The sequence below is a fragment of the Gadus macrocephalus genome, chromosome 4, assembly GCF_031168955.1.
Source record: "Gadus macrocephalus chromosome 4, ASM3116895v1".
NCBI classification, from domain to species: Eukaryota; Metazoa; Chordata; class Actinopteri; order Gadiformes; family Gadidae; genus Gadus; species Gadus macrocephalus.
In genome coordinates this window covers 26,725,484-26,749,949 of record NC_082385.1, presented here as the reverse complement: position 1 = coordinate 26,749,949, position 24,466 = coordinate 26,725,484, and the positions used below count along the sequence as shown (strand labels likewise).

Below are 24,466 nucleotides of genomic sequence, written 5' to 3'. Positions count from 1 at the left end.
GTAGTACATTCAACAATACAAGATACAAGATCGTTTATTGTCATGTACACAATGGAAACATAGTTTGCACTGGGCAATGAAATTCTTAATTTGCAAGTTCCCTTCACACAAAATATGCTTAAAATAAAGTAGATAAATAAACTAAACTACTAAAAATATCTGTACAAAGAGCAGAATTTAGTTAAACGAAAACAGTTCAATATAAGGTGCTGTTTAGCATGTGCAATGTTCGCATACAGCAGAAGGCCCTGAAAGACATTGAAATGTAGAAGTTTTGGAATATATACATTGGATATTGAATATTATTAGTAGATAAGTACACAGTGCAAATGAAGCTCACAGTTGAAAATAAATACAGTTCACAGTATTGAATATAGTGCAAATACAGGGTGTCATCAGTGTTTGAGAGACATTCAGCAGCCTGATGGCCTGTGGATAAAAACTGTTTTTAAGTCAGGTTGTTCTGGCTTTCATGCTCCTGTAGTGTCTGCCAGATGGTAGCAGTGTGAACAGTGTGTGCTGGGGGTGTGTAGTGTCCTTGGTGATGTTGTGTGCCCTCTTTGTAACCCGGGTGTTGTAAATGTCTTGAAGTCATGGAAATGTATTGCGCAGTTTAATCACACGTTGGAGAGCCTTCCTTTCCTGTACCGTGCAGTTTCCAAACCATACTGTGATGGAGCTGCTCAGGAGGCTCTCCACTGTACACCTGTAGAAGTTGCTGAGGAGTTTGGATGACAGTGCAAATTTCCTCAGCTTTCTTAAAGGAGCATTTCACCGGTGGAGGCATGAATATGTATTGAAATTGGGTCCTATATGTAGTCGAATAATAAAATAAAATTCTACTTTGGTGCCGTCTTGACCGAGAAAAGGCAGAAAGTGACTTTTTTGCGCTTGTGGATTGAAGACAACAACTCCCACCATGCACCATGATACACAGCTTCGCTGGCCACTCCCGCTGATCTAGATCTCCACCTATCTTCTGCCTCGGCTGTAGCAGCCGCAGCCGCCTCCTGTTCCTCTATCAGCTTCAGCTGCTCGTCGCTATATTGCAGCTCGAGGTAGCCACGAACATCTGATTCGAGCATCAGATCTTCAAAATCCCCATCTTCTATGTCAGATCCAGTACCTTCCACCATTGTACTTCAGTTTTATCAACAGCCTCTGTTAGCTTAGCTTCAGACGCTGTGGATGTTAGTTTCTGCTGGTGAAGTCCCACCCACTGGCACTGCTCTAATAGGTCTGTAGCATCAGTGGGTCCCACCCCCTATAGGGGGGTGGGACTAGTGCTTGTAGTCTTAAGAGAATCTTCCCCTCTTACACTTCCTATTTACTTCTACGCAAAAATCGTCATATTGCGTCATCTTAAACAGGAAGTGTTGGAGACCAGACTCTCCAGTCTCTCCAGAAAATAAGGGAATGATGCATGACCATTCAGAAATATGAGGGGGTTTCTAACGATACAAAGCTTAATGGAAATGGGTGAAGTTTCCCTTTAAGAAGTACAGCCGCTGCTGAGACTTCTTGGCAATGTGCTGGGTGTTGTGAGACCAGGAGAGGTCCTCGCTGATGTAGGTGCCGAGGAATTTAAAGGTTTTCACCCTCTCTACCTGAGTCTTGCCGATGTGTAATGGACTGTGTTGGTCTCTACTCTTCCTTGGGTTGATAATCAACTCCTTAGTCTTCTCTGTGTTTAAGGACAGATTATTTGTGTGGCACCAGGACACCAGCTGAGCCACCTCCTCCCTGTAGTCTGTCTCCACCCCACCAGTGATCAGTCCGTTGACTGTTGTGTCATCCGCAAACTTGATGATGGTGGTGTTGCGCTGGGTGGAGGCACAGTCGTAGGTGAAGAGGGTGTACAGCAGCGGACTCAGCACACCGCCCTGGGGGGTCCCTGTGCTCACCGTGCTTGTGCCTGATGTCCGGGTACCAACTCTGACTGTCTGGGGTCTGTCTGTGAGGAAATCCAGAACCCAGCTGCAGAGGGAAGGTGTCAGGCCGAGGATGAGGAGCTTCTCTGCCAGTCTGGTTGGGAGGACCGTGTTGAATGCTGAGCTGTAGTCGATAAACAGCATTCGAAGCTACGTGTCCTTGTTCTCCAGATGTGTGAGAGCTGTGTGGATGGCGGTGTTTACTGCGTCGTCAGTCGACCGGTTCCGGCGGTACGCAAACTGTAGGGGGTCCAGGGTGTCCGGGATGGTCTTTTTAATGTGGGACATGATTATCCTCTCAAAACACTTCATCACAATTGAAGTGAGTGCGATGGGACGGTAGTCATTTAGGCAGGTTATGGTGTTTTTCTTAGGGAGGGGCAAAATGGTGGTGGTCTTGAAGCAGGTGGGCACAGAAGATTGTGAGAGGGACAGATTGTAAATATCTGTTAGCACCTCAGCCAGCTCCGCTAAACAGACCCTCAGTGCACGGCCCGGGATGTTGTCAGGGCCTGCTGCTTTCTGGGGGTTCGTTCTCCTCAGTGCCCTGCACACCTCAGCTGATGTCACCGTGAGTGAAGAGCTCTGTGCTGTCTCTGTTGGTAAAATCCCTCTGTAGGTGTTGTGGTCGTCGAAGCGAGCGTAGAACTCATTCAGCTCATCTGGCAGTGTGCTTTGGCTGGTTGTGACCCCCCCTGGTCCGCTGCTGGTAGTCCATGATGTGTTGCAGGCCCTGCCAAATGCGCCGTGGGTCCGCGGTGGTGTAGTATACCTCCAACTCACTTTATACTGTCTCTTGGCTTCTGTGATGGATCTACGTAGGTCATATCTGGCCTTTTTGTAGCCATCAGCGTCACCAGAGGCAAATGCAGTGGAGCGGGCACGCAACATGGACCGTACATCACAGCTAATCCAGGGGTTTTGGTTAGGGGATGTTTTGCAGCACTTGGTGGGGATAATGTTGTCTATGCATGTGCTGATGTAGCCAGTAACCACTGAAGCATATTCCTCTTGGTCCACAGTACAGTCGTCTCTCACAGCAGCAGTCTCAAACACATCCCAGTCAGTACTGTCAAAGCAGTCCTGCAGCACAAGATCAGTCTCTTCGTTCCATACTTTAACAGTTTTACTTACTGGAGGGGCCTGTTTGAGGAGCTGCCTGTAAGATGGGTAGAGGAACACAGAGATGTGGTCCGACTGTCCGAAGTGGGGGCGGGGGGCAGCTTGTAGGCGCCCTTCACGTTGCTGTAGACGTGGTCTAGAATGTTGTTTTCCCTCATCGGGAAGCTCACTAGCTGGTGGGATTTGGGGAGGACAGTCCGAAGGTTGCAGTGGTTAAAATCCCCTGCCACAACAAACACAGCGTCCGGGTGTGTAGTCTCGTGTTTGCGGATGGTGTCGTGCAGTAGTCCGAGCGCTGCGGTCCGGTCCGCCCGCGGCTCGATGTAAACAGCCAGAATAAAGACAGCACTGAACTCCCTCGGTAAATAAAAGGGTCTGCACTTATCCATCAGCGCCTCTATGTCCACTGAACAATGTTTCTCCACCACCTGAACGTCCGAACACCATCTGTTGTTGATGTAAACACAGACGCCGCCGCCTTTGTTCTTCTGCAAAAATCATCACTCCCTGATCTCACGTTGTGTTGTTGTCCTGGCTCTCAGCTTGTCCATTTTATTTTCAAGGGAGCGGACATTAGCTAGCAGTAGGCTAGGTAGCGGTGGACGTGTAGCTCTAGCCATTAGCCCGCCTCTCTTGCCTCGTCTCCGCCGTGGCCGCGCTGGCCGGGTGTAGTTGGTGTTCAGGTGTGGTAGAAAGTTTAAAGGGTCAGATTTAAGCTTTTGGTGAGCTTTTTCAATGTTCAAAAGTGCTTCCCTGCTGTACACAATCCTTTCGTGCCAGCACCCTACATTAACTATAAACGATAACACTAAAATAAATACTAAAAGAAATTGGTGTCGGGAGCACTTCGCAAACACGTCTTCCACGCTGGGCACCATGATACATCATGATACATCATGATACATCGCCATGATACATTATTTATCAAACACTAAATATTGAATGATATATAGTTAATAAATAAGCAGCTTTTCAAAAAAACACCTGAAACAAGAACAGTCAAAGAATATGTGAATTTTTTAATTAAAAAATATAAAAAAATTGAAAGATTTTTATTTTTCCTTTGTAGGCTATTATTATTAAAAAAAAAATTACAACGTAGAATAAGGCGGCAGGCATGTGTTGCCTAGCTGTAAAGTGCTGTGGGAAACCAGGACCCCAAACCAGTATGCTGAGCAGTAGAAGTCACACGTGTTCGAATCTGACATCCGCATCTGAATCCAACTAGGCTATCCCTGAATCTGAGCTGTCATTTAGCCACAGTCTACTGTTCAAGCAAAGAAGAATGCATCGCGAAAAACGGAAGAAGTCTAATTGCTCGACAAGGTTGCTTTTATTTATTGCCCGTGGGGTGTCATTGGCTATTTTTTACCAGGACTGCTGAGTAGTTGCTATTGGCCACTTAGCTCTGCCCCTCCATTGTTTGGTCCTTTAAAACCAGAGGCATTCATCCGGGTGAAAAAAAACATACTGCATTGCAACATACGTGCAAATGAAACATTTGAAACATTAACACTCATTTAACACTTATTTAATGTAATGTTGTATGACGTTGTTGATTTCACAAACTTTCGGACTGTGTTAATGACCATAATAATGATATTGTCAAAAATGTAACTCATCGATAGTCAGTACCGTCAGTAATACTGGTTTTACATTGGGCAGTGAAAGCCATTATTTAGCGGCGCCATTAAAGTTTATCGTTTTACATTAAACACTCCCCAGGTTAGCCCTAGCCCCTATTGTTGAACTCATGGGTATCAATACAATAAGAGTTCATTATAAGCCTTTAATTATAATAAGTTAAGCATTATTATAGAGATGAGGTTACAGACGAAATACATTGGGACACGGATGTGAATCGTCATGAAGGCGGGACAGAGCAGGATTTTTTACAGACCTCGTCTTTATTATTATTATTATTATTATTATTATTATTATTATTATTATTATTATTATTATATCCTTTATTTAACCAGGTTAGTGTCATTGAGTTTAAAATCTGTTTTACAAGAGAGACCTGGCCAAGATGTACAGCAGTACACAGTTACAACATAACACAAGACAAAATACCAGTTCAATATTAAGTGCAATTGTGAAAATACATTATGATTATTGACTAAAACATTTGCATTTCCAATGGAGTCCAATGCGGTTTTTATGTAAAGTATTACCAAAGCATGTTGATCCGATATTCAAACGCATCGTTGACTCTCTTTCGTCGAATAACAGCTGAGGGTGTTCAAGCTGGCCAAGTCGTGGCCAACCCTCAACATGCTGATCAAGATCATAGGCAACTCGGTGGGTGCCTTGGGCAACCTCACCCTGGTCCTCGCCATCATCGTCTTCATCTTCGCGGTGGTGGGCATGCAGCTCTTCGGCAAGAGCTACAAGGAGTGCGTGTGCAAGATCCACGCCGACTGCAAGCTGCCGCGCTGGCACATGCACGACTTCTTCCACTCGTTCCTCATCGTGTTCCGCGTGCTGTGCGGCGAGTGGATCGAGACCATGTGGGACTGCATGGAGGTGGACGGCCAGAGCGTGTGCCTAATCGTCTTCATGATGGTCATGGTCATCGGCAACCTGGTGGTAGGTCTCCGGTTCGTTGGTTCCTCCGTTGGTAAGACAAACGGAAGAACCAAAATTGAATTTGCTCTGACCCGTGGTGCATTAGGTATAAAGGATCAAATTTGGTACAATTAAATGAAATTATTTATTTAATTTAGGTAAGTGTGTTGTTTTATTGCAGTTGGGTTGAGATGTAAAGTACCTGTTACCCCCCTTATCACGACTGTCTTTCACTACACCAGTGGCGGCTGGTGCTTTTTAAAGTGAGGGAGGAAGGACTGCGCGCTTGGTTGCCATTGGCCTGCTTGCACTGTTAGTGGTGTATGGTGGCATAAGTATGTGAAACTTAAGTTCTTTCAGGGTGTTTTGGTCAAACTAAAAAATAGCAGGGAGGGATAATTATGTGAAATGATACAAATGCACCAGTGGCAGCATTGTACTTTGAAAGCTGGTGGGCAGCATGATTTGGACTTCAATGGCAGAAGGAAAGGATGCAAAGCCAATTATTCAAATCAGCCCTACTCTTGATTTGTAAAAGTAAGTAAAATAATCTGGGCCTATCATTTGGCCAATTTTTGCCCTCAATGACTGAAGCTATTGGTTGTATTTGGCCATGTTTATTTTCTGCTACAATTGTTTTAAGATAAGTGAAGACACAAGACCAAAAGTGATGCCATTTAAAATGCATCATGCTCTGAATAATTCACTCACAACCTTTCCACAATATCAAACAGAATGGTCAGAGTAACAAACAATTAAAAGAACAACAAGAACATTATTTCACAACTATTTACATCGGCTACAGGGCTCCCGGGCAGGGCTGCCCAGCCGCGGGCTACGGAAACGCCAATATAAGCGAACAGAGCCACACTGTACCCCGACGAACAGTAGCGCACCGCTCGGTGGAAAAGAGGCATATGCCTGAGAGGGTTCGTTCCTCGTAGCCTAGACTTGAGGGGATAACCCCTTTATCCAAGCTGCTCCACATCCAGGGCTCCTGCTTATTGGTTCATAGCGCAGCCATGCGCTATGAACAGACGTAGACGGGGTCGTGATCCCTTAGCTAGTCACACCCACTCAGAGGAGGACTTTCCTCCTCTCTCCCATTGAACCCCATGTTATTCGACGGCCTTCAACACTTTCCGGGAAATGAACGGTAGTCAATTGAGGCTGAGGGAGGAACTTCTTCCCTGAAGAAATTGTCAACAGGCAATAGGGGGTGCTAATGTCCCTTTACCGAGGGAAACAAACATTACATATACAAAGGCATTAAAGTAGTCATATTTAAGGGCATTCATTCATTTCAGTAGTATGGGCAATCTACATTTTTTATTCTCGACAATATCAAGGAGCATCTTCAGCCCTCTCCTCACTGGAGAAGCCTCCACTGCACTACACTTCAAGGAGCCAAGTAGCCAAGGACAATCTGAAAAATGGCAGCCGAAAAGCCTCAAAGACTGGACTTTCACAACACTTGTTTTTGAGACTTTTGGTCAAACGAATGCCCTCTTTCAATTCTACTTGGTTTGTTGTTTGGAACTGGAGTAGGGCTAAACGATTAATCGAATTCAAACTGACATTGCGATGTAATAGAACGCGATTTGCAAATCGCAACGGCTGCGATAAAAAATTAAAATTCAGTAGTTAAATAAAGATGTTATGTTCCCGTCCCCCAGGTTCTAAACCTCTTCCTGGCCCTGCTGCTGAGCTCCTTCAGCGCCGATAACCTGGCCGCCACGGACGAGGACAGCGAGATGAACAACCTGCAGATTGCTGTGGGCCGCATCCAGCGCGGCATCGCCTTCTTCAAGGCCGCCATGCGCAAGTTCCTGCGGAGGATCTGCTTCGACGGGGTCGCCGGCAGAGGCAAGGACCAGGCCATGCCCCTGGAGAGCAAGACCGTGGAGGAGTTGCAGAGCAACGGCAAGGGCAACTGCATCTCCTCCAACCACACAGCGGTGGAAGTCATCACCAAGGAGCCCAGCCCGGCAGGGGAGTACCTGAAGGAGGGCAATGGGCGCCCGGGGTGGGGGGGGGTCCTGGGGGTGGGGGTGGGTGACGGCAGGGACAACAGCCCGATGGAGAAATACCCTGTGGAGGACTGCGACTACATGTCCTTCATCCACAACCCCGTCCTGACGGTCACGGTGCCGATCGCCGTGGGAGAGTCGGACTTTGAGAACCCCAACACGGAGGAGTTCAGCAGCGACTCGTCGGATGTGGAGGGCAGCACTGAGGTAGGAGCAGGGTGGGCTTTGTGTGATGGCTGGGTTATTTCTGGTCACACTCTTGTGAAATGTGTAATTGCTGACATTTAACGCAAGCCAGCCTACGTACGACAGACGACTCGCATAAATGATACGAAAGGGCAGGGACGTTTTGCGCGATTTCAGTCCCAACAGTTTACTCTTGATATATGTTGATGAATTCCTTGACCTATATCCTGAAGCAATTTGAAGCCCTTTTTTTGTTTTTCCAACATTTGGCAGCAAAACGCACATTTTGAAATCTAAATCAAAAATGGGATTTCTGTAAGAAATGCATTTCAATAACATGCAGTAGGAAATATCTGTCAATATCCGACCATATTTTTTTTATGCTGATTGCCAGCTCCATGCTAGCCAGAACACGATCAGACTTCAGAATTGGGGAGCAAGCTACCGCAACGATATAAACTGTCCTCTGGGTAGCCTCAGTTAAAAACTAACGCCCCAGAGACTCATTGTAGCGATAGCCCCACAAACTCAGAATACCACTCAGTGCTTTCAATGATTTTGTCTAGCATTCGTTGTAGCACTGAGCATTACGATAAATGCGCTGGATGATCCTGATTAGATTTTCAATTAATTTTTCTATTTTTCTTGTGTATCCGTGCTAGTGCTGTCGTGCCTCAAATGAACCGTAACATACTCAAACTTGAGTGGTAGCATACAACGCTACACGCGCTGTTTTCTTTGTATCTGATACAAATATCTTTGCTATGCTGCCAGGATTTCTACCTTATGATTTGTGGTCCTATGTGTGTAGCTAACCCCTCCTCACCCCCACCCCTTTTTCCTCCCCCCCCTCCAACCCCCACCCCCTATTTTGTGGCTCTCTTGATAAAAGTGAAAGTGAAAGCAGGAAATGAATCAGGTTGTATACTGGCTTTCAGTGTGTCTGACTTACCCTGTTTAACCCCCCCCTCCCCCCTCCTCATTTTTTATTGCAGCAGTTTCACAGACGCTCTCAAGGTTTTCAATGAGAGGACGATTGTAAGAGCACCTTATTGCACCTTACCATAAACTATGAGGACTGCCTATGCCTTTTTATCACAGACAACCGTCTGACTTATCGATTTTTGTTTTAGTACTCATTTTCTTTCCCGTTCTTTGCTTGGTCTGCCCTCCGACAATCCCTCTCCCTCCTACATCCTCTTGCTTATGACTTTCCCCCACCCCCTTCCCATCCAACCCTACCGTTCACAGCAGCACACCCAGTGCTGTGCTCTTCTACACTTCATGGTTGAGCATCAGACTGCATAGCGGTTCTAGACCGTTGGAATGAGCAACCACCTCTCTCTCTCTCTCTCCCTCTCTCCCTTTCTCTCCATGTCCATGTTTTTATTATTCATTTCAGTTCATTTTTGAGTCCATTGCTCTTTTTTTTTATGAGTTAAAAAAATAAAAATAATTACGAGTTCAGATGGGAGAAGCGTTGAGGAGAATGAAGGGGCATTAAACTAAGGGGACGTAATTGACGGAAGAGGAATGAATTCGGCTGTAATCAGACAAATTCTTTGTTCTGGTACCATGTGCAATGCATATCTTGTACTCATACTATTTCTGTGATGCTTAAGACATAATGGAATGATGAAGGATTCTGATGAAAAAGATAAATGATTCCCGATTTGCTATGTCGAAAGGACAAACAAGGTTTTACGGCATTTTATCTTCTGACTTTTAAAGGATGGGCATTTTTATAAAGAGGACATTTCGATATTATTCGGAAATAAATGGAAATAAAATGCCCTCAATGATTCAATACTTTGTTTTAATCATATAATCATCTGTTATTCTAAGCCTGTGTTATCCATTTTGTGTTGTTCAAACTGAAAATAAGTTTGCATTTTTTAAAGTTTAATACACCAAAACACAGCTGCAACAAATGAACAACGTATTATACCTGGTCATCTGTTTTTATGATGCGATATGTGGATAGGTAGCTAAGAAGCAGTTTAAAGTACTGACACAGAGCCAAATATTAAAGGGGTACAATCACGCTCTTATTTTCTAATACAAGGGAGTACTGCTTCATTTGCTGCCATACAATTTTTTTGCAGTTAAAAACGTGTTGATATTGCAAGGCAGTACGCTCTAATATTAAGAAAATGGCTGAGCGTGACAGTATCCCTTAAAGAGAAGCAGAGTTGGTAGTGGTGGTAGATGGAGTATTTATTGCTGAGCAGCATGCTTCCATCATCCTCATGCCGTATTAGCTGGGTCCCACCGCAATCAGGGCTGCTGCACTGTCTAGGATTACATGTTCCACAACTTTACCTGCTAGCATAATGACCCCATAGTTTAGCATTGTGAGGAAGTTTATTTTTGGAAATAACTTTGGAAACACTCAAACAGACTAGATACAGGTATTGATAAGTATATATTTTGGTGTGACCATATGCTGATGATGGCATAATATACCAACCCAAAAATATTATTTTGAAAGATGAGCTGTGAGTGATGTCAGTTAATTTTCAGAGATTGCAATGAAGCTCTTTGCGCCCAAAAAACTGTTTGTAGTTTTTATTAATTATCCATACTCTTGAGGAAATAGTACAGTGCTTTGATTTCTTTAAAGTTCATGTATTATCAAGTGCTAATCAAACATATTTTACCCACGAGGCAAAATAGCGCCACATCACATGCGGTCTTATTAACAGTGCACAGAACTGTTTTTTGCTGGTAAGCTAATGAGGTCACCGTCCACGTAAACACAAACGGATGAAGCCTGTAAAATGCTTTGAGGAATGTAAAAAAGGAACGCGTCTTTTCATGTCATTGTGGAGAATGTTCAGTGTGTATTTCTTCTGGCGGGAAGGGTCATAGGTTATGTTGACTGGTATGATTCGCTGTGATCACAAATTTGGAAACAGGCTAAATTCTGGAAAAACCTGGGTAATTTCTCCATGGACATGAAAAGACTTGGGCACATGTTATGCTTTGTACTATTTCAGCCTTGGATTGTTAATGCATTGGAAAACTGCATGCAACTCCTCAAATAGAGGTCTCCTCAGAAGTACCAACAGCGCTTTATCTGCAAGGCCTGCATCCCCATCACGCATGACCACAGAGGTAGCGCCTTAATCCGATTTGACCCAGAAAAACCAAACTAAATTACCATCAAAGCCTGTAGGTACTTTTGATTGATGCTGCATGTGATTAAGATGAAACATGAGAATAATGATGAGAATCCTACCGAAGAGACCAACTCTATGAGCTAGTGCTGTTTCTAACATGCAGATTAAGATGTCAAGTGGCACTGTAAATGACGGGACATGGCATAAATGACCAGTGACACTTAAGCTCAGAAGGTTGGCTCCGATGTGGCCTGGATTTATGATTTTGTATTTTTTTGTGTTTTCCTTCCCCCTTCCCTTCCCCTTTACCCCCCCGGCCCGGATCAGAAAATAGACATCGAGCCCAGACCCCCGAGCTCCTCTGAGGGGAGCACAGTGGACATCCGACCCCCCGGGGAGGGGTGCGAGTCAGAGGAGATGGAGCCTGAGGAGTCCATGGACCCGGCGGCCTGCTTCACCGATGGTGAGATGGAAGGGGAGACAAGGGGGAGGTGGATGGCTGGGAGTGTGGGTGTACTGCAAAGAGGAACAGTGCGGATGATTCGTCTCACTCACGGCTGCATACTTTGTTTATTTCCCTTACTGAGTAAATATAGATTTGAAGGAGACTATCCAATGAAGGCAGCGGTGTACAGAATTCCCTACACCATGTGTTCGGTGTTCAATATAATTGAATGTTTTTTGGCCCAAAAATTTAAATGATCAGTTGAGACTATGCAAGAATCTTTGGTTATATTTGTTGAAATTCTCTTAACATCTTGACAGTAATAAATATTCAAATTCTCTGACAAAAAGGGAAAAAAATTCTCTATCAGTGGATGTCGCATGCCGGTAATAAACCCGTCACTCATTGCGTACTACCTGAGACGTCCAGCATTGCTTAAACTAGAGAGCTAATAGCTAACTTGTTTTGGGGCCATGGCTTTAGAGGAAGGCATGAAGGGAGGGTTTTGATTTTTTTTCGGTTGGATACTCTAAAAACCTAGCTCACTCAGGCCGGTTTCTCCAAATTGCCCTTCCTAGATTTAAGAACCAGTTTTATAGTTTTTATTTTTCTCACGACAGGCTGCGTGCGCAGGTTCCAGTGTTGCCAGGTGAGTGTGGAGGAAGGCTGGTGGAAGAGCTGGTGGACACTGAGGAAGACCTGCTTCATCATAGTGGAGCACAACTGGTTTGAGTCATTCATCATCTTCATGATCCTGCTCAGCAGTGGAGCCCTGGTAAGCTGGTGTGCGTATTCAAGTGTCTTTGATTTGTGTGCATTTCCAATGGCTATTCATTCACACGTATCTGTACAAATATCTGAAAAAGTTGACGGTGGTAATAGTCTCCTTTTAGGACAACATACTTCCTTAACTCCTATTGTGTCATTCGTAGTGAATTCAGACACAAGTCTTTTATTATTTATGCCCATAAACAAGCCTTCAGACTGCGGACTTTGGGGTGTTTGACTTCAATCTGGGCGTTCTGGGTTCAAACACCAAAATAATCCCTTCTGACTGAAGACTGCTTGTTTTGGCAGGCCTTTGAGGACATTTACATCGAGCAGCGGCGGACAGTGAAGACCATGCTAGAGTACGCAGACAAGGTGTTCACGTACGTCTTCATCCTGGAGATGCTGTTGAAGTGGGTGGCGTATGGTTTCGTCAAGTACTTCACCAACGCCTGGTGCTGGCTGGACTTTCTTATCGTTGATGTATGTATTCAGCCAACCAATCACATTTGATTTAGCCTGTTAGCCCGTTTGATTATTATTATTAGAAGGCATTTAATGCCAACTGTATGTTTTGTTATTCTTTTTGTAATTATTTATTGCCCTGATTTCCCCTCTTTGATCAATAAAGTATCATCACGTATCATTTAAGTTAAGCTTATATTATCTTAGCAGAGCTTAGCTACATGGGTTTTGGTCAAATTTAATCCTGGAATAGTTTATTTTTAGCTTAGCTCAATTGTTCATCTCTGTAGTTTAGCTTGGCTTATTTTAGCTTAACATAGCTACAAACAATTATAGCTGATTGAATCTGAGCATCGGCAGTTTGCTAATATCGCTAAAATTAATGTCCTTGATGAAGTACACTATCTTCTTAAGTTGTGTTGATTGAATTTCCTCACTCTGTGGGCTGCAGGTTTTTTAAAGGCTGGTTTATACTTACCAAAGCCGTAATACTGCATATCTATGAACTTCTGGTAAAAAAAAGCAAAGAAAAACATATGTTGTCTGTTTTCATAAAGGTCCCTTGATCCACAACTTGGTTTTGGCTAAAAAACACTGTTATGAAAATTATGAACATAATTTTTTTTTTGAGTTTAAACTATATTGGAACACTATAGGGACCATACTTTATATCAGGTTTTATTCAGTCTCCCCTTGCACATCTCCCCTGTCTTCAAACAGGTCTCTATTGTTAGCTTGGTGGCTAATGCACTGGGCTATTCTGAGCTGAGCGCCATTAAATCTCTGCGAACACTGCGGGCCCTTCGACCCCTGAGGGCCCTTTCCCGGTTCGAGGGCATGAGGGTAAGTACTACGGCGGGAGGTACGGGGAGGTCGGCCTACTAGCTAAACAGAATGGCCTCTATACGAGTAGAGATGCATCAGTTCCAATGTTGATAAGGATTCAGTGTAAATGCTTTTAGTTGACGCAAATGATCTGCGGTAACAATTCATTAACCCTGTAGATTGAGACCATTGATTTGGCGTTATTAGAGCATAATGATTGAAATATTTTTTTTTATCTTTTTATATTTGCTATATATTAATAGTTAATAGATACTTTAAGGATTGATAGGATTAATCTATGACTAATGTCTATTAGCAGATGCAGCTATTTAGTCGATTTACTCATGCAGGTTTAATATCTATTCGAGGGCTCCGAAAACATTTATTTGCATATTCTGAGGAGAATCCTACGGTGGCCCTGAGAGCTCAACGCACTGCAAAAAGAATACATGCAAATATGCAAAACACAGGCAAATAGCCAACGTCTTCATCCATTTGACAACACAACAAATTACAGAAACGCGTGCAAATATCCCCAAAAATATGATAACGGAAATATGTCCAGAGGACACTAAAAGTGTTGAAAAAAACAGGCTTGTTTAGGCAACCACGCTTTGTGACTAATGACGTTATGAAGTCGGCTATGCGTCAGTGGTGTTGAAAATGAGCCCAAATGTAAGTGTTTTTTGGTTTATTTTAACACTGTGATCGCATGATTCAGATATGATTGCAGGGTCCAGGCGTGTTCATCACTTAAGTGTTCTCTGGAAGCACCTCCGCTATTGTTCGGTGTAATTGCACAAGTTTCTGTAATGTGTGTCTGAATTGGGTTGCGTCGTCTGAATTTGCAGTGCGCTTTCTAAATGCTGAACATATGAAGATCTTCTCTTCATGTTCGCTTGTTTGATCTATTTGCATGTTTTCTTAAGTTGCACTGACTCGTCAAATTAATTTAGTTATTTCCTTATTTGCTTGTTTGGTCTGTTCGCATCTTTTCTTAGGTTGTAGTGTGTTGTGGTCAAAATAATTAAAATGTTTTCCTTTTGTGTTTTGTGCATTTGCATGTTTCCTAAGATGCAGTGCTGTGAGCCTTGAAGGCTCCTGTAGGATACCTAGATCGCATGCCTTTCGGCTCTGTCAATTATTCTTCCCTCTCTGGTTTAAATGCTTTTTTCCCTCTCTCTGCATGCGTTTCTCCACATTGTGTCAATGGAATTATTTATGACTGTATATAGTTGTTGTAGTTTTTTCTAACTCTGCTTTTGTGGTGCTCTTGGATCTGTAATTGATTTCTTTGTTGTTCTGTCTTCTTTCATTTACAGTCAAACAAAATGTTGTGACTTCATCCCGCCTCTAAGGTTTTTTTCTGTTTTTGCTTTTTTATCTCTCAAATGTGATGTCATCTTCCTTTCCGACTGTCTCTTTTGATTGAACTCTCCTTATTCAGGAACATATTAATGCTAAGACAATGTTTAAGTGTATGCAATCTAATTAGGACATACAGAACGAATAACAATAGATTTTCTAAAGCTTCACAGGGCTTACACTTTTAAATGTAACTGACATTTTAACAACTGTAATTCAGAATTCAAAAACTATTGACACAACCCCTTAGTTTGAGTAGTATTTTCAACTTCTAAAGAAATTCTGGTTGTGAAAAATATAATCTAAACCAGAATTTTGGGAAAAATATCAACAAAGCTATCAAACCATGGCAGCTGAAGAAGGTTTGAGAGGACGATGACGACGTCACATGACCATTAAACCGCTGTTTCCCTGCGTTGGGGCGGACCCTCTCCCAGGTGGTGGTGAACGCTCTGCTGGGTGCCATCCCGTCCATCATGAATGTGCTACTGGTGTGCCTCATCTTCTGGCTCATCTTCAGCATCATGGGCGTCAACCTGTTCGCCGGCAAGTACTACTACTGCGTCAACACCACCAACGACGAGGTGTTCCCCATTGACGTGGTCAACAACCGCAGCGAGTGCCTGGCGCTGGTCAACGACAGCGCGCGCTGGAAGAACGTCAAGATCAACTTCGACAACGTGGGCGCAGGCTATCTGGCGCTGCTGCAGGTGGTGAGTCTCTGTTGCGGCGTGCACGAGTGTAATACGCTATATGTATTTTCTTTTTGTCCTTGCTTGCATTGCCATGTGTAACTGATGGCCTGATTTAACATCATTAATTATTTTTTTCTAGATGATTAGTTAACTCTTAAAGGTCCCATGACATGCCGCAAGGTGTGAGTTGGATTAGCTGTTACAAGCCGTTTTGAAAATCTGGCTCTTATGACATCACAAGTGGGCGTGTCCAGCTAGATGTTTGACGGATAGATCAGTCTACCAGCCTACCCAGTGGACTGTAGCAAACGTTGCTCATCTATCCGTCACACATCTAGGTTCATTCATAAGAGCCAGATTTCCAAAACTGCTAATCACACTCACACCTGGTGGCATGTCATGGGACCTTTAAGGAACATGTCCATGCTTATGTTAGTCAATGCTTATTACTGCATTAACCAATGTTTTTTAACGGTTAATAAACAAGACCTTATTGTAAAGTTCACCAAGAGGTTTCTCCAAAGTGACAATTAGTGTCCATAATGCTATATATCTTTTTATTTTGGTCCTTGCTTGCATTGCTATGTGTAACTGAAGTTATTAGTAAACATGAACACCATTAGTTAACATTTGCTAGACGATTAGTTAACTCTTAATTAACTAAGTCAATGCTTATTACTGCATTAACTACTACTTCATTTACGGGGGTTTCTCTTAAGTAACATTAAGTGTGTTACACGCTATATCCTTTTATTTTTCTCCTTGCATGCATTGCCATGTGTAAATGAAGGCTTTTTTATCGGTGCACATGGTTTGGTAACATTTTACAACCATTAACTAACATGACTAACATGCTGTAATAAGCAGTATTATATATTATTAGCTTAGGGGTTAGCTTTAGGGGTAGTGGGTAGGGTTAAGGCGTTACACCTAAATAATGTATAATGAAGCTAAATAATGTAGAAATGAATTCCGTAGTTACCATGAACACTATCACCTAAGTCAACATGAACACCATTAGTAATCATGAACACCATTTGTTAATGTTTGCAAGACAATTAGTATGTAACTCTTAAAGAGATACTTCACCGGTGGGAATATGAAGGTTTTATGAATTAAATAATTCAATGTATTATAAATGTGAAAAAAAAATTGAAATCAGTTCATCCTAGCCTGGAAAAAGGCAGAAAGAGTGTTTTCATGGTCTCTCTGGCTCAAAGTAAGAAAACCTCCAACTACCACGGTGCATTGCGCTCGCTGCCCCGCCCACCTGTCGGTCTCCCGTCCCCCTCATTCGCCCTCAGTACGCGAGCTCCCGCCCCCTCTCATTCCTTATTGGTGGAAAAATTTGCCACCAAAAGTGTGTTGTAGTCCTCGGCCCTTCTAGCGGGACAAGAGGTTTCTCCCGAAATGACGTCAAACGCGTCATTTGACGTCATTTCAGGAGAAAATTGGACGAGAAAAAATGGGACAAGGGGAGACTGGTTTAGACTGATATTTATTTATATATTTATTTATATTACAATAGCGATTTTATAATGATAGAACGCCGGTTCTAAATGGGTGAAGTATCCCTTTAATGAATTGTTCGTCAATGCTTATTACTGCATTAACTTATGTTAATTAACAGTTCATTTATGAACCCTTATTGTAAAGTTCAACCAGAGGTTTCTCCGAAGTGATTTACTCTAGAAAATACAATTTCTTTGGGAATAGAATCCGTAGCCCCCTAATGGGTTGAGATGAGGTCGGCAAGAACAATTCTGCTAAATGAGGAAGGATAAAGTCCCTGAAGGTAATCACTAGAGGACAAACCACTCTCTCCCGCTCACTTCCTCCCTCTCGCTCCCCCTTTATTCCTCTCTCTGCTCCTAGGCAACGTTTAAGGGTTGGATGGACATCATGTATGCTGCCGTGGACTCTCGCAGCGTAAGCTCACTCTCTCTCTCGCTCTCGCTCTCTCGCTCTCCGAGATTTGGTGAGGGAAACAAAAGGCATGAAGCGGACTCTGCTTAAGCTTCTGCTCAGAGGCATGAAGAGCGATATCACACCTGACCTCTCTGTAGATTATCAGCTCCTCTGTGACATTGGCTCAATGGCCTGTTGCTTGGACAATAAATAAAATGATAAAATAAATTATTTGCGTAAAATGAACCTTCAAGGTGTTATAAATACTTAAGCAATGTGATATGTTGACATTTGTTGAACGAATTATGTCATTTTTCAACGTGTATCTCTAAATTAAACGTTTGTAAAAAATTAAAAAAATTAAACAATTTTACATTTCACTTACATTTGAATATATTTATGAATAAAATGTATAATTTCAGTTAATTTCAACATTTGCCCCGGCTTTAGTTGGAGGATCAACCGGAGTATGAGGTGAACCTCTACATGTACCTCTATTTCGTCATCTTCATCATCTTCGGCTCCTTCTTCACCCTCAACCTCTTCATCGGTGTCATCATCGACAACTTCAACCAGCAGAAGAAAAAGATGAGTTTATTTGAAAGATATATATATTTTGTTTTTTTAATCGCCACGGATGTCACACTTAATATACATTTGGGCTACGCCAAAATAAAAAATCGAAGTGTGTGTCACCGAAAATAAGTAGAACGAGCAGTGCTGTTGCTAGCGGCAACATTATTGCTAACGATCCATCTGCTGTCGACAACGACGCCTTTCAGGGCAGTTGTTGGCGAAACCGCACGGGTGACAAAGGTCCGGTCATTATATATAATCACACAGTACATTAAATACACATCATATATATGGCATAAGGGCTAGCGCCAGGCTAGAACAAAGTGGGCCCCCCCCGCTGTTGGAGGAGAAAAACTGCGGTTGCCACAGACGTTTTAGAACACTGTCGCCATATGAGTCACCGGCACAAACTTGACACACTCATGCACACACACGCAAGGTTGCAGACACACACATACAGGCGCGCACACACACACACACACACACACGCACACATGCACACTGTGTGTGCACATAGACTCAAGACACACGCATGAGTCCACACACACACACACACACACACACACACACACACACACACACACACACACACACACACACACACACACACACACACACACACACGCACGCACGCACGCACACACACACACAATGTCACAGCGGTTACTAACAATGATGAAGGGGAGGTAATGGGGTCCACATGAGGAGACTGTAAAACGGGCTGTGGGTGGGTGGGTGTGTACGTGGGTGTGTGTGGGTGGGTGTGTACGTGGGTGTGTGTGGAGCTCCGAGGAGCCTACTGACACCGGTTTTTCTCATAGTGTATAGAGTGCACATATAGTTTTGTGTTCTTGTCATGTCTTTCTGGACTATTTTTTACCTTTTTGCAATGATCCTTTCATTGATGAAATGTTCCTAATGGCGAAGAGGGATGCTGTTTTTGTCTTCTTCAAAGTAAAGTCTATATAGTTCGTAATGGATCGTTTGCATTATTGAGCAAGTGTGGTTTCCTGCAGCGTATCTACTCCAAAGTCCCCACGGTCTCATCTCAGCCACATCAGAATCAAATTAAAACTGTTCATACATAGTGCTTTAATAGTTTACTGTTAACAGCATTTCAGAGGTTTTGGGTTCATGGTTCTGACCAGACTGTGTTTTCTTTTCGCGCCTTTACTTTGGAGGTCAGGATATCTTCATGACGGAGGAGCAGAAGAAATACTACAATGCCATGAAGAAGCTGGGATCCAAGAAGCCCCAGAAGCCCATACCCAGACCTACGGTAAACTTGGAAGACTCCAACAATGATGAATGGAGTATTAAAGGTGACATATTATACCACCAGGTGTGAGTGTGGTTAGCCATTACAAGACGTTTGGAAAATCTGCCTCTCCTGACATCACAAGTGGGCGTGTCCACCTAGATGAAGGTTTGTATGATAGTTTGCTGGAGTCCACTGGGTAGGCTGGTAGACTGATCTATCCAGCATACATCTAGGTGGACACGCCCACTTGTGATGTCAGAAGAGGCCGATTTTCAAAACGGCTTGTAATGTCTAATCACACTCGCATCTAGTGGTATAATATGTCAGCTTTAACCTAAAGTGTATTTGTTGCACAACTCGCATCTTGAAAAAGTATATAATTTTACATGTTTGTTGCACTCAGTTGATTCTTACAAACACGCTTCCCTATAGTCTCAGAAATCACACTTGAGAGTAAAATCTAAATATCTAAGATTCATATCTTAAGTCTTTAGATTCATATCTCTAGTAGGATGGCAGATGAGCTGTAATCTGGGCGAACGGGGCGTTTCACTTTGTCATTTCATGTTTGTTTCGACCAATCACGTCGCTGGAGGCAAGGATCTGTGAGCGCGTGCTGGCGAACACAAACTCGGCCAGCGGTAGTACACAGTAAAAGTGTCTGTCAAGGTTTCAAATCAACACTGTGTAGAAATACACTGAGTGGAATACTCTTCTGCAAGCCTCATCGACACTGCTGTAACATAGTTGGTCTGCTGAGATTACTTCGACTATAACTACTAGTTGGATGGCTAATTTACATGTCTTAGAAATTACATTGTAAATTACGTCATTGTAAGTACATTGTTAGTATCGTTGCTAAAATGCAGTTCACTACTTTGGCATTTAGCAAAAATAGGCTTTCATCCAAAGCAGTGTGGTTTTGTTCATACATTTTGAGATTGAGACGATGTAGAGCATCTTGGTCAAGGTTGTTATAGTTCGGCTGCAGACAACGGGGTGTGAACCCGGTACCTTTTAGGCCAAAAACACACAGAGCTCATATTTGTAGCGCCATCCAAGGCCAGTATTTTTCCGCTTGCTTTAAAATACCCAAGAATCTCCATGACAAAAAAAAAATTGGGCCAATAACGTAACACCTCAAACTCTTTATCCCCCAACCTGAGCTACTGCTGACTATTTCAGGAGGTAGAGCGGGTTGCCTGGTAACCACAAGGTTGCTAGTTCGATCCCCGGCTGAGCAAGCCACATAAACCATTTTTTTGGGCCAATAACATAACCCTTCAACCCTCTCTTTCCCTGCCCTCCCCGCCCCCCTTCAGAACACGTACCAAGGCTTTGTGTTCGACTGCATCACCAAGCAGGCCTTTGACATCGTCATCATGATCCTCATCTGCCTCAACATGGTCACCATGATGGTGGAGACGGACGACCAGGGTGTGGACATGGACTGGGTGCTGTACTGGATCAACCTGGTGTTCATCGTGCTGTTCACGGGCGAGTGCGTGCTCAAGATGGTCTCCCTGCGCCACTACTACTTCACCATCGGCTGGAACGTCTTCGACTTTGTGGTGGTCATCCTGTCCATTGTTGGTGAGCGGGAGGAGGGGGCCATTTTGTTTTTGCCTGTGAAGGGGAAACTCTTGAACATACCCCATAATCTCTACATTTTATCCATTTATTTTATTTAAATTTTCAGTATATATATATATATATATTAATTCTTTTTGTGTGTGCAAATAATTTTTTGGCCATTTTAGTGCTTTATGATGGAGTAAGATAGACAGGAAGGTATATGAGAGAGGGGAGGACATGCAGCAAAGAACAGGGGCAGGAATCAAACCCTGGTCGCTGCAGTCAGGCCTTCATTTTAAATGAAGGCGCATTTTGAAAGAATCAAGTTGAAAAAAACCTGGCCTATACGCTGGTTAAAGGATAGCTTACTGCTTAGAGACAGCAAAATATTTGTTGGTATGGTCATTCTTTTTTTTGTCTACTAGCTTCTAGGGTGGCTTATTGCATTGCTGTTTACTATTTATTTAGTCGTTCAGCCGATCCTTTTATCCTGAGTGTCTTTCCAGCTCATGGATGGCTAGAGGCTGTGGAATAGGAGATTGATCTAATTACCTTTTTGCGGGAAGTCAAACAACACTATTTGTTCATTGGAACAGTGACCTCGAAGTGAATAGTCAGAGCTAGGGATGGGTTAGCTTTTAGATAATCATAAGGTATCTAAACTAATATTAACATAAAAATTAGATTAAATATAATTATCGTAAGTACACCCTGTTAGTTTATGTCAGTCTCTGTCAAACTTGCCAATTCTCACACTGGACGGCAGGCATCATGTGCTCGCCAAGTATTCGAATAGTGTTCTTATATCCAAATGCACAACTAGCGGAGGAAATGTCCAGTAATCGATTATTGTGGACCAGCCATAGTGACAGAGGCCTCTGGTACTGTCTGAACAGGCTCATCCTGTCGTTGAACTGCTGCATTTGATTCCTCCGCAGGTATGTTTCTGTCAAAAGTCTTCGAGAAGTACTTGGTCTCTCCGACGCTGTTCCGCGTCATCCGCCTGGCGCGAATCGGCCGTATCCTGCGCCTGATCAAGGGCGCCAAGGGCATCCGCACACTCCTCTTCGCCCTGATGATGTCCCTGCCGGCTCTCTTCAACATCGGGCTCCTCCTCTTCCTCGTCATGTTCATCTACGCCATCTTTGGCATGTCCAACTTCGCCTACGTCAAGCACGAGTCGGGCATCGACGACATGTTCAACTTCGAGACCTTCGGCAACAGCATGATCTGCCTGTTCCAGATCACCACCTCGGGCGGGTGGGACACCCTGCTGGCGCCCATCCTGAACAAGCGCGAGCCCGACTGCGACAGCCAACTGGAGCACCCGGGCAACCCCAACAAGGGCAACTGCGGCAACCCTTCGGTGGGCATCCTGTTCTTTGTCAGCTACGTCATCATCTGCTTCCTGATCGTGGTCAACATGTACATCGCCGTCATCCTGGAGAACTTTAGCGTGGCCACAGAGGAGAGCGCCGAGCCGCTGAGCGAGGACGACTTTGAGATGTTCTATGAGGTGTGGGAGCGCTTCGACCCCGACGCCACCCAGTTCATCGAGTACGTCCGGCTGTCGGAGTTCGCCGACGCCCTGGACCCGCCGCTGCGGATGCCCAAGCCCAACAAGATCCAGCTGATTGGCATGGACCTGCCCATGGTTAGCGGCGAACGCATCCACTGCCTGGACATCCTCTTCGCGTTCACAAAGCGCGTGCTTGGCGAGGGCGGCGAGATGGACGTGCTGCGCGGGCAGATGGAGGAGCGCTTCATGGCGTCCAACCCGTCCAAAGTGTCCTATGAGCCCATCACCTCCACGCTGCGGCGCAAGCAGGAGGACACGTCGGCGCGGATGATCCAGCGGGCGTTCCGGTGCCACCGTGTCCGCCTGGCCATGAAGCGGGCGTCCAAGCTGTACAAGGAGCAGTTGGCGGTGGGCGTGCGGGACCCGGACAAGGACGTGGTGGTCTTTGGCTTGCCCGAGGAGAGCTCGGAGAGGTCGAACAAAACGGAGCTCACGCTGTCGACGGCGTCGCCTCCCTCCTACAACAGCGTGACCAAGTCGGCGAAATACGAGCAGGGGGACTCGGAGAAGGAGAACATGGGAATGGACTCACGAGGCAGGAGGCAATAGACAATGTATCCGCCTGGGGGGAAACTAATGAGAATAACTTTTTATGAAGGGGGTGAGTTTGTTTATGTTGCTTGGAAAGACTTATCGACTATCAACTGAAATCTGGACGTTTCGATTTGAATCCGTGACACCGACGGATATGTGGCACCTCGTAAACGATGGAAACTTTGACGGTGAATCAACATAAAAGGAAAGACCCCAAGACAGAGTGGGATTATTATGGGGGTATCAGGGGTTGCTGGGATGGGCTTTGTCTGCAAAACGCTTGTAATCTTTCTCCTTCTGGTTGATGTTCATATTTCAGACACCTGAGTGTGCTACCGTTAAGTTGTCTGTAGCTAGTGCCGCTGCTACTAATCTAGAAATCCAGTGTCTTGAATCTAACAATCTCTTTTTATCTGTTAGTATGAATATTCTTTTTAATCATTGTTTCGCAATTGTGAGAATGTGAGCATACTTTGCATTTTAATCACATCCCCAAGGGAAGAAATCAGCCAGTTATTGTCCGAATTTTAACATCATGAACAACTGAGGCAACCACCTCAACGAATGCTTTCGTGGTTTCTCTTTTGTTTCGTTACGTGTTTTGTTTTTATTTTAATATATTCAATATATATATCAATATAAAAGCAACGTCAAAATCACAAGCGCCATTCTGAAGTACCATGGATATGTACCGTGTGTTGGGTCAGCAAGCCTTCCGTTGATTGTGCGTGAATCTCTCTGCTGTACTCTCGTTGTCGCCCGGTCACCTCCCGCTCAAAGCTGCAAAGTGTCAGAGAAATAGAAGGACTCGGATGACCCGAGTTTGGAATCAGTAGGACGCCATTTTTTTTATTACCCCAATCTTCACGTTGACTTCTCCCGCCATACACACGCCTACAGTTGCGTCAGTTGTACTGAAGTCTCCTCTTCCTCCTGAAAAAAAGAAGAAAGAAAAACGTTGTCCCTCTCTCTTTCTCTCTCGCGCTTCTTTTCGTACGCACTCGTGACTATAACTCTCATTCTGGGGCAATTGACATATGTGCGGAAAAAGGGTTGCCGAATGTTGATATTTGTAACATGCTGGCCAATTATAAACACACCATATGACACATTGGGTATTTGGAGTTTTTGGAAATGTCTGTAAGCCATCATCACTGTTGTTCTCGTTTTCTGTTGATAAAGCGAGTGGTTGTGGTGCAGTGGTTTAGATTGTATGAAGCATAGTGTTTAGACAGCATTGCACTTGCATTTGACTTACTGGCACTTTTCATTCCTCATATGGATCCATGCGTGGCAGCGGTGGTGATGGTGGTGCGTGTGCGTCTGTGCGGGTGTGTCCATGTGAGTGTCAGGTCTTCATATGTCTGTTCCATGTCTTTGTAAAAAATGTACATGTGTGTGTTGAAGTGCGACTGAGAGAATGTAAACTTACTATATTATCGTTTCTCTCTATAGGGAGTGTGTATCTCTGCGTGTGTGTGTGTGTGTGTGTGTGTGTGTGTGTGTGTGTG

General features: G+C 44.0%; 1 protein-coding gene across 5 annotated transcripts in view; it reads left to right on the top strand.

Moving 5' to 3' along the window:
* Window positions 1-24,466, top strand: part of scn1lab (sodium channel, voltage-gated, type I like, alpha b) — a 52,729-nt gene that overhangs the window by 27,645 nt on the left and 618 nt on the right. For 4 of the 5 annotated variants that reach the window (XM_060050802.1, XM_060050799.1, XM_060050801.1 and 1 more), the window contains exons 16-27: window positions 5,286-5,642; window positions 7,298-7,858; window positions 11,287-11,422; window positions 12,025-12,179; window positions 12,482-12,655; window positions 13,358-13,480; window positions 15,265-15,540; window positions 17,398-17,451; window positions 17,881-18,018; window positions 19,181-19,285; window positions 20,590-20,860; window positions 21,781-24,457. In XM_060050802.1, coding sequence (XP_059906785.1) covers window positions 5,286-5,642; window positions 7,298-7,858; window positions 11,287-11,422; window positions 12,025-12,179; window positions 12,482-12,655; window positions 13,358-13,480; window positions 15,265-15,540; window positions 17,398-17,451; window positions 17,881-18,018; window positions 19,181-19,285; window positions 20,590-20,860; window positions 21,781-22,970 — 3,540 coding nt within the window. In that variant the 3' untranslated portion in view covers window positions 22,971-24,457. The remainder of the gene's footprint in view (window positions 1-5,285; window positions 5,643-7,297; window positions 7,859-11,286; window positions 11,423-12,024; window positions 12,180-12,481; window positions 12,656-13,357; window positions 13,481-15,264; window positions 15,541-17,397; window positions 17,452-17,880; window positions 18,019-19,180; window positions 19,286-20,589; window positions 20,861-21,780; window positions 24,458-24,466) is intronic. The other variant, XM_060050800.1, reaches the window with a different exon arrangement.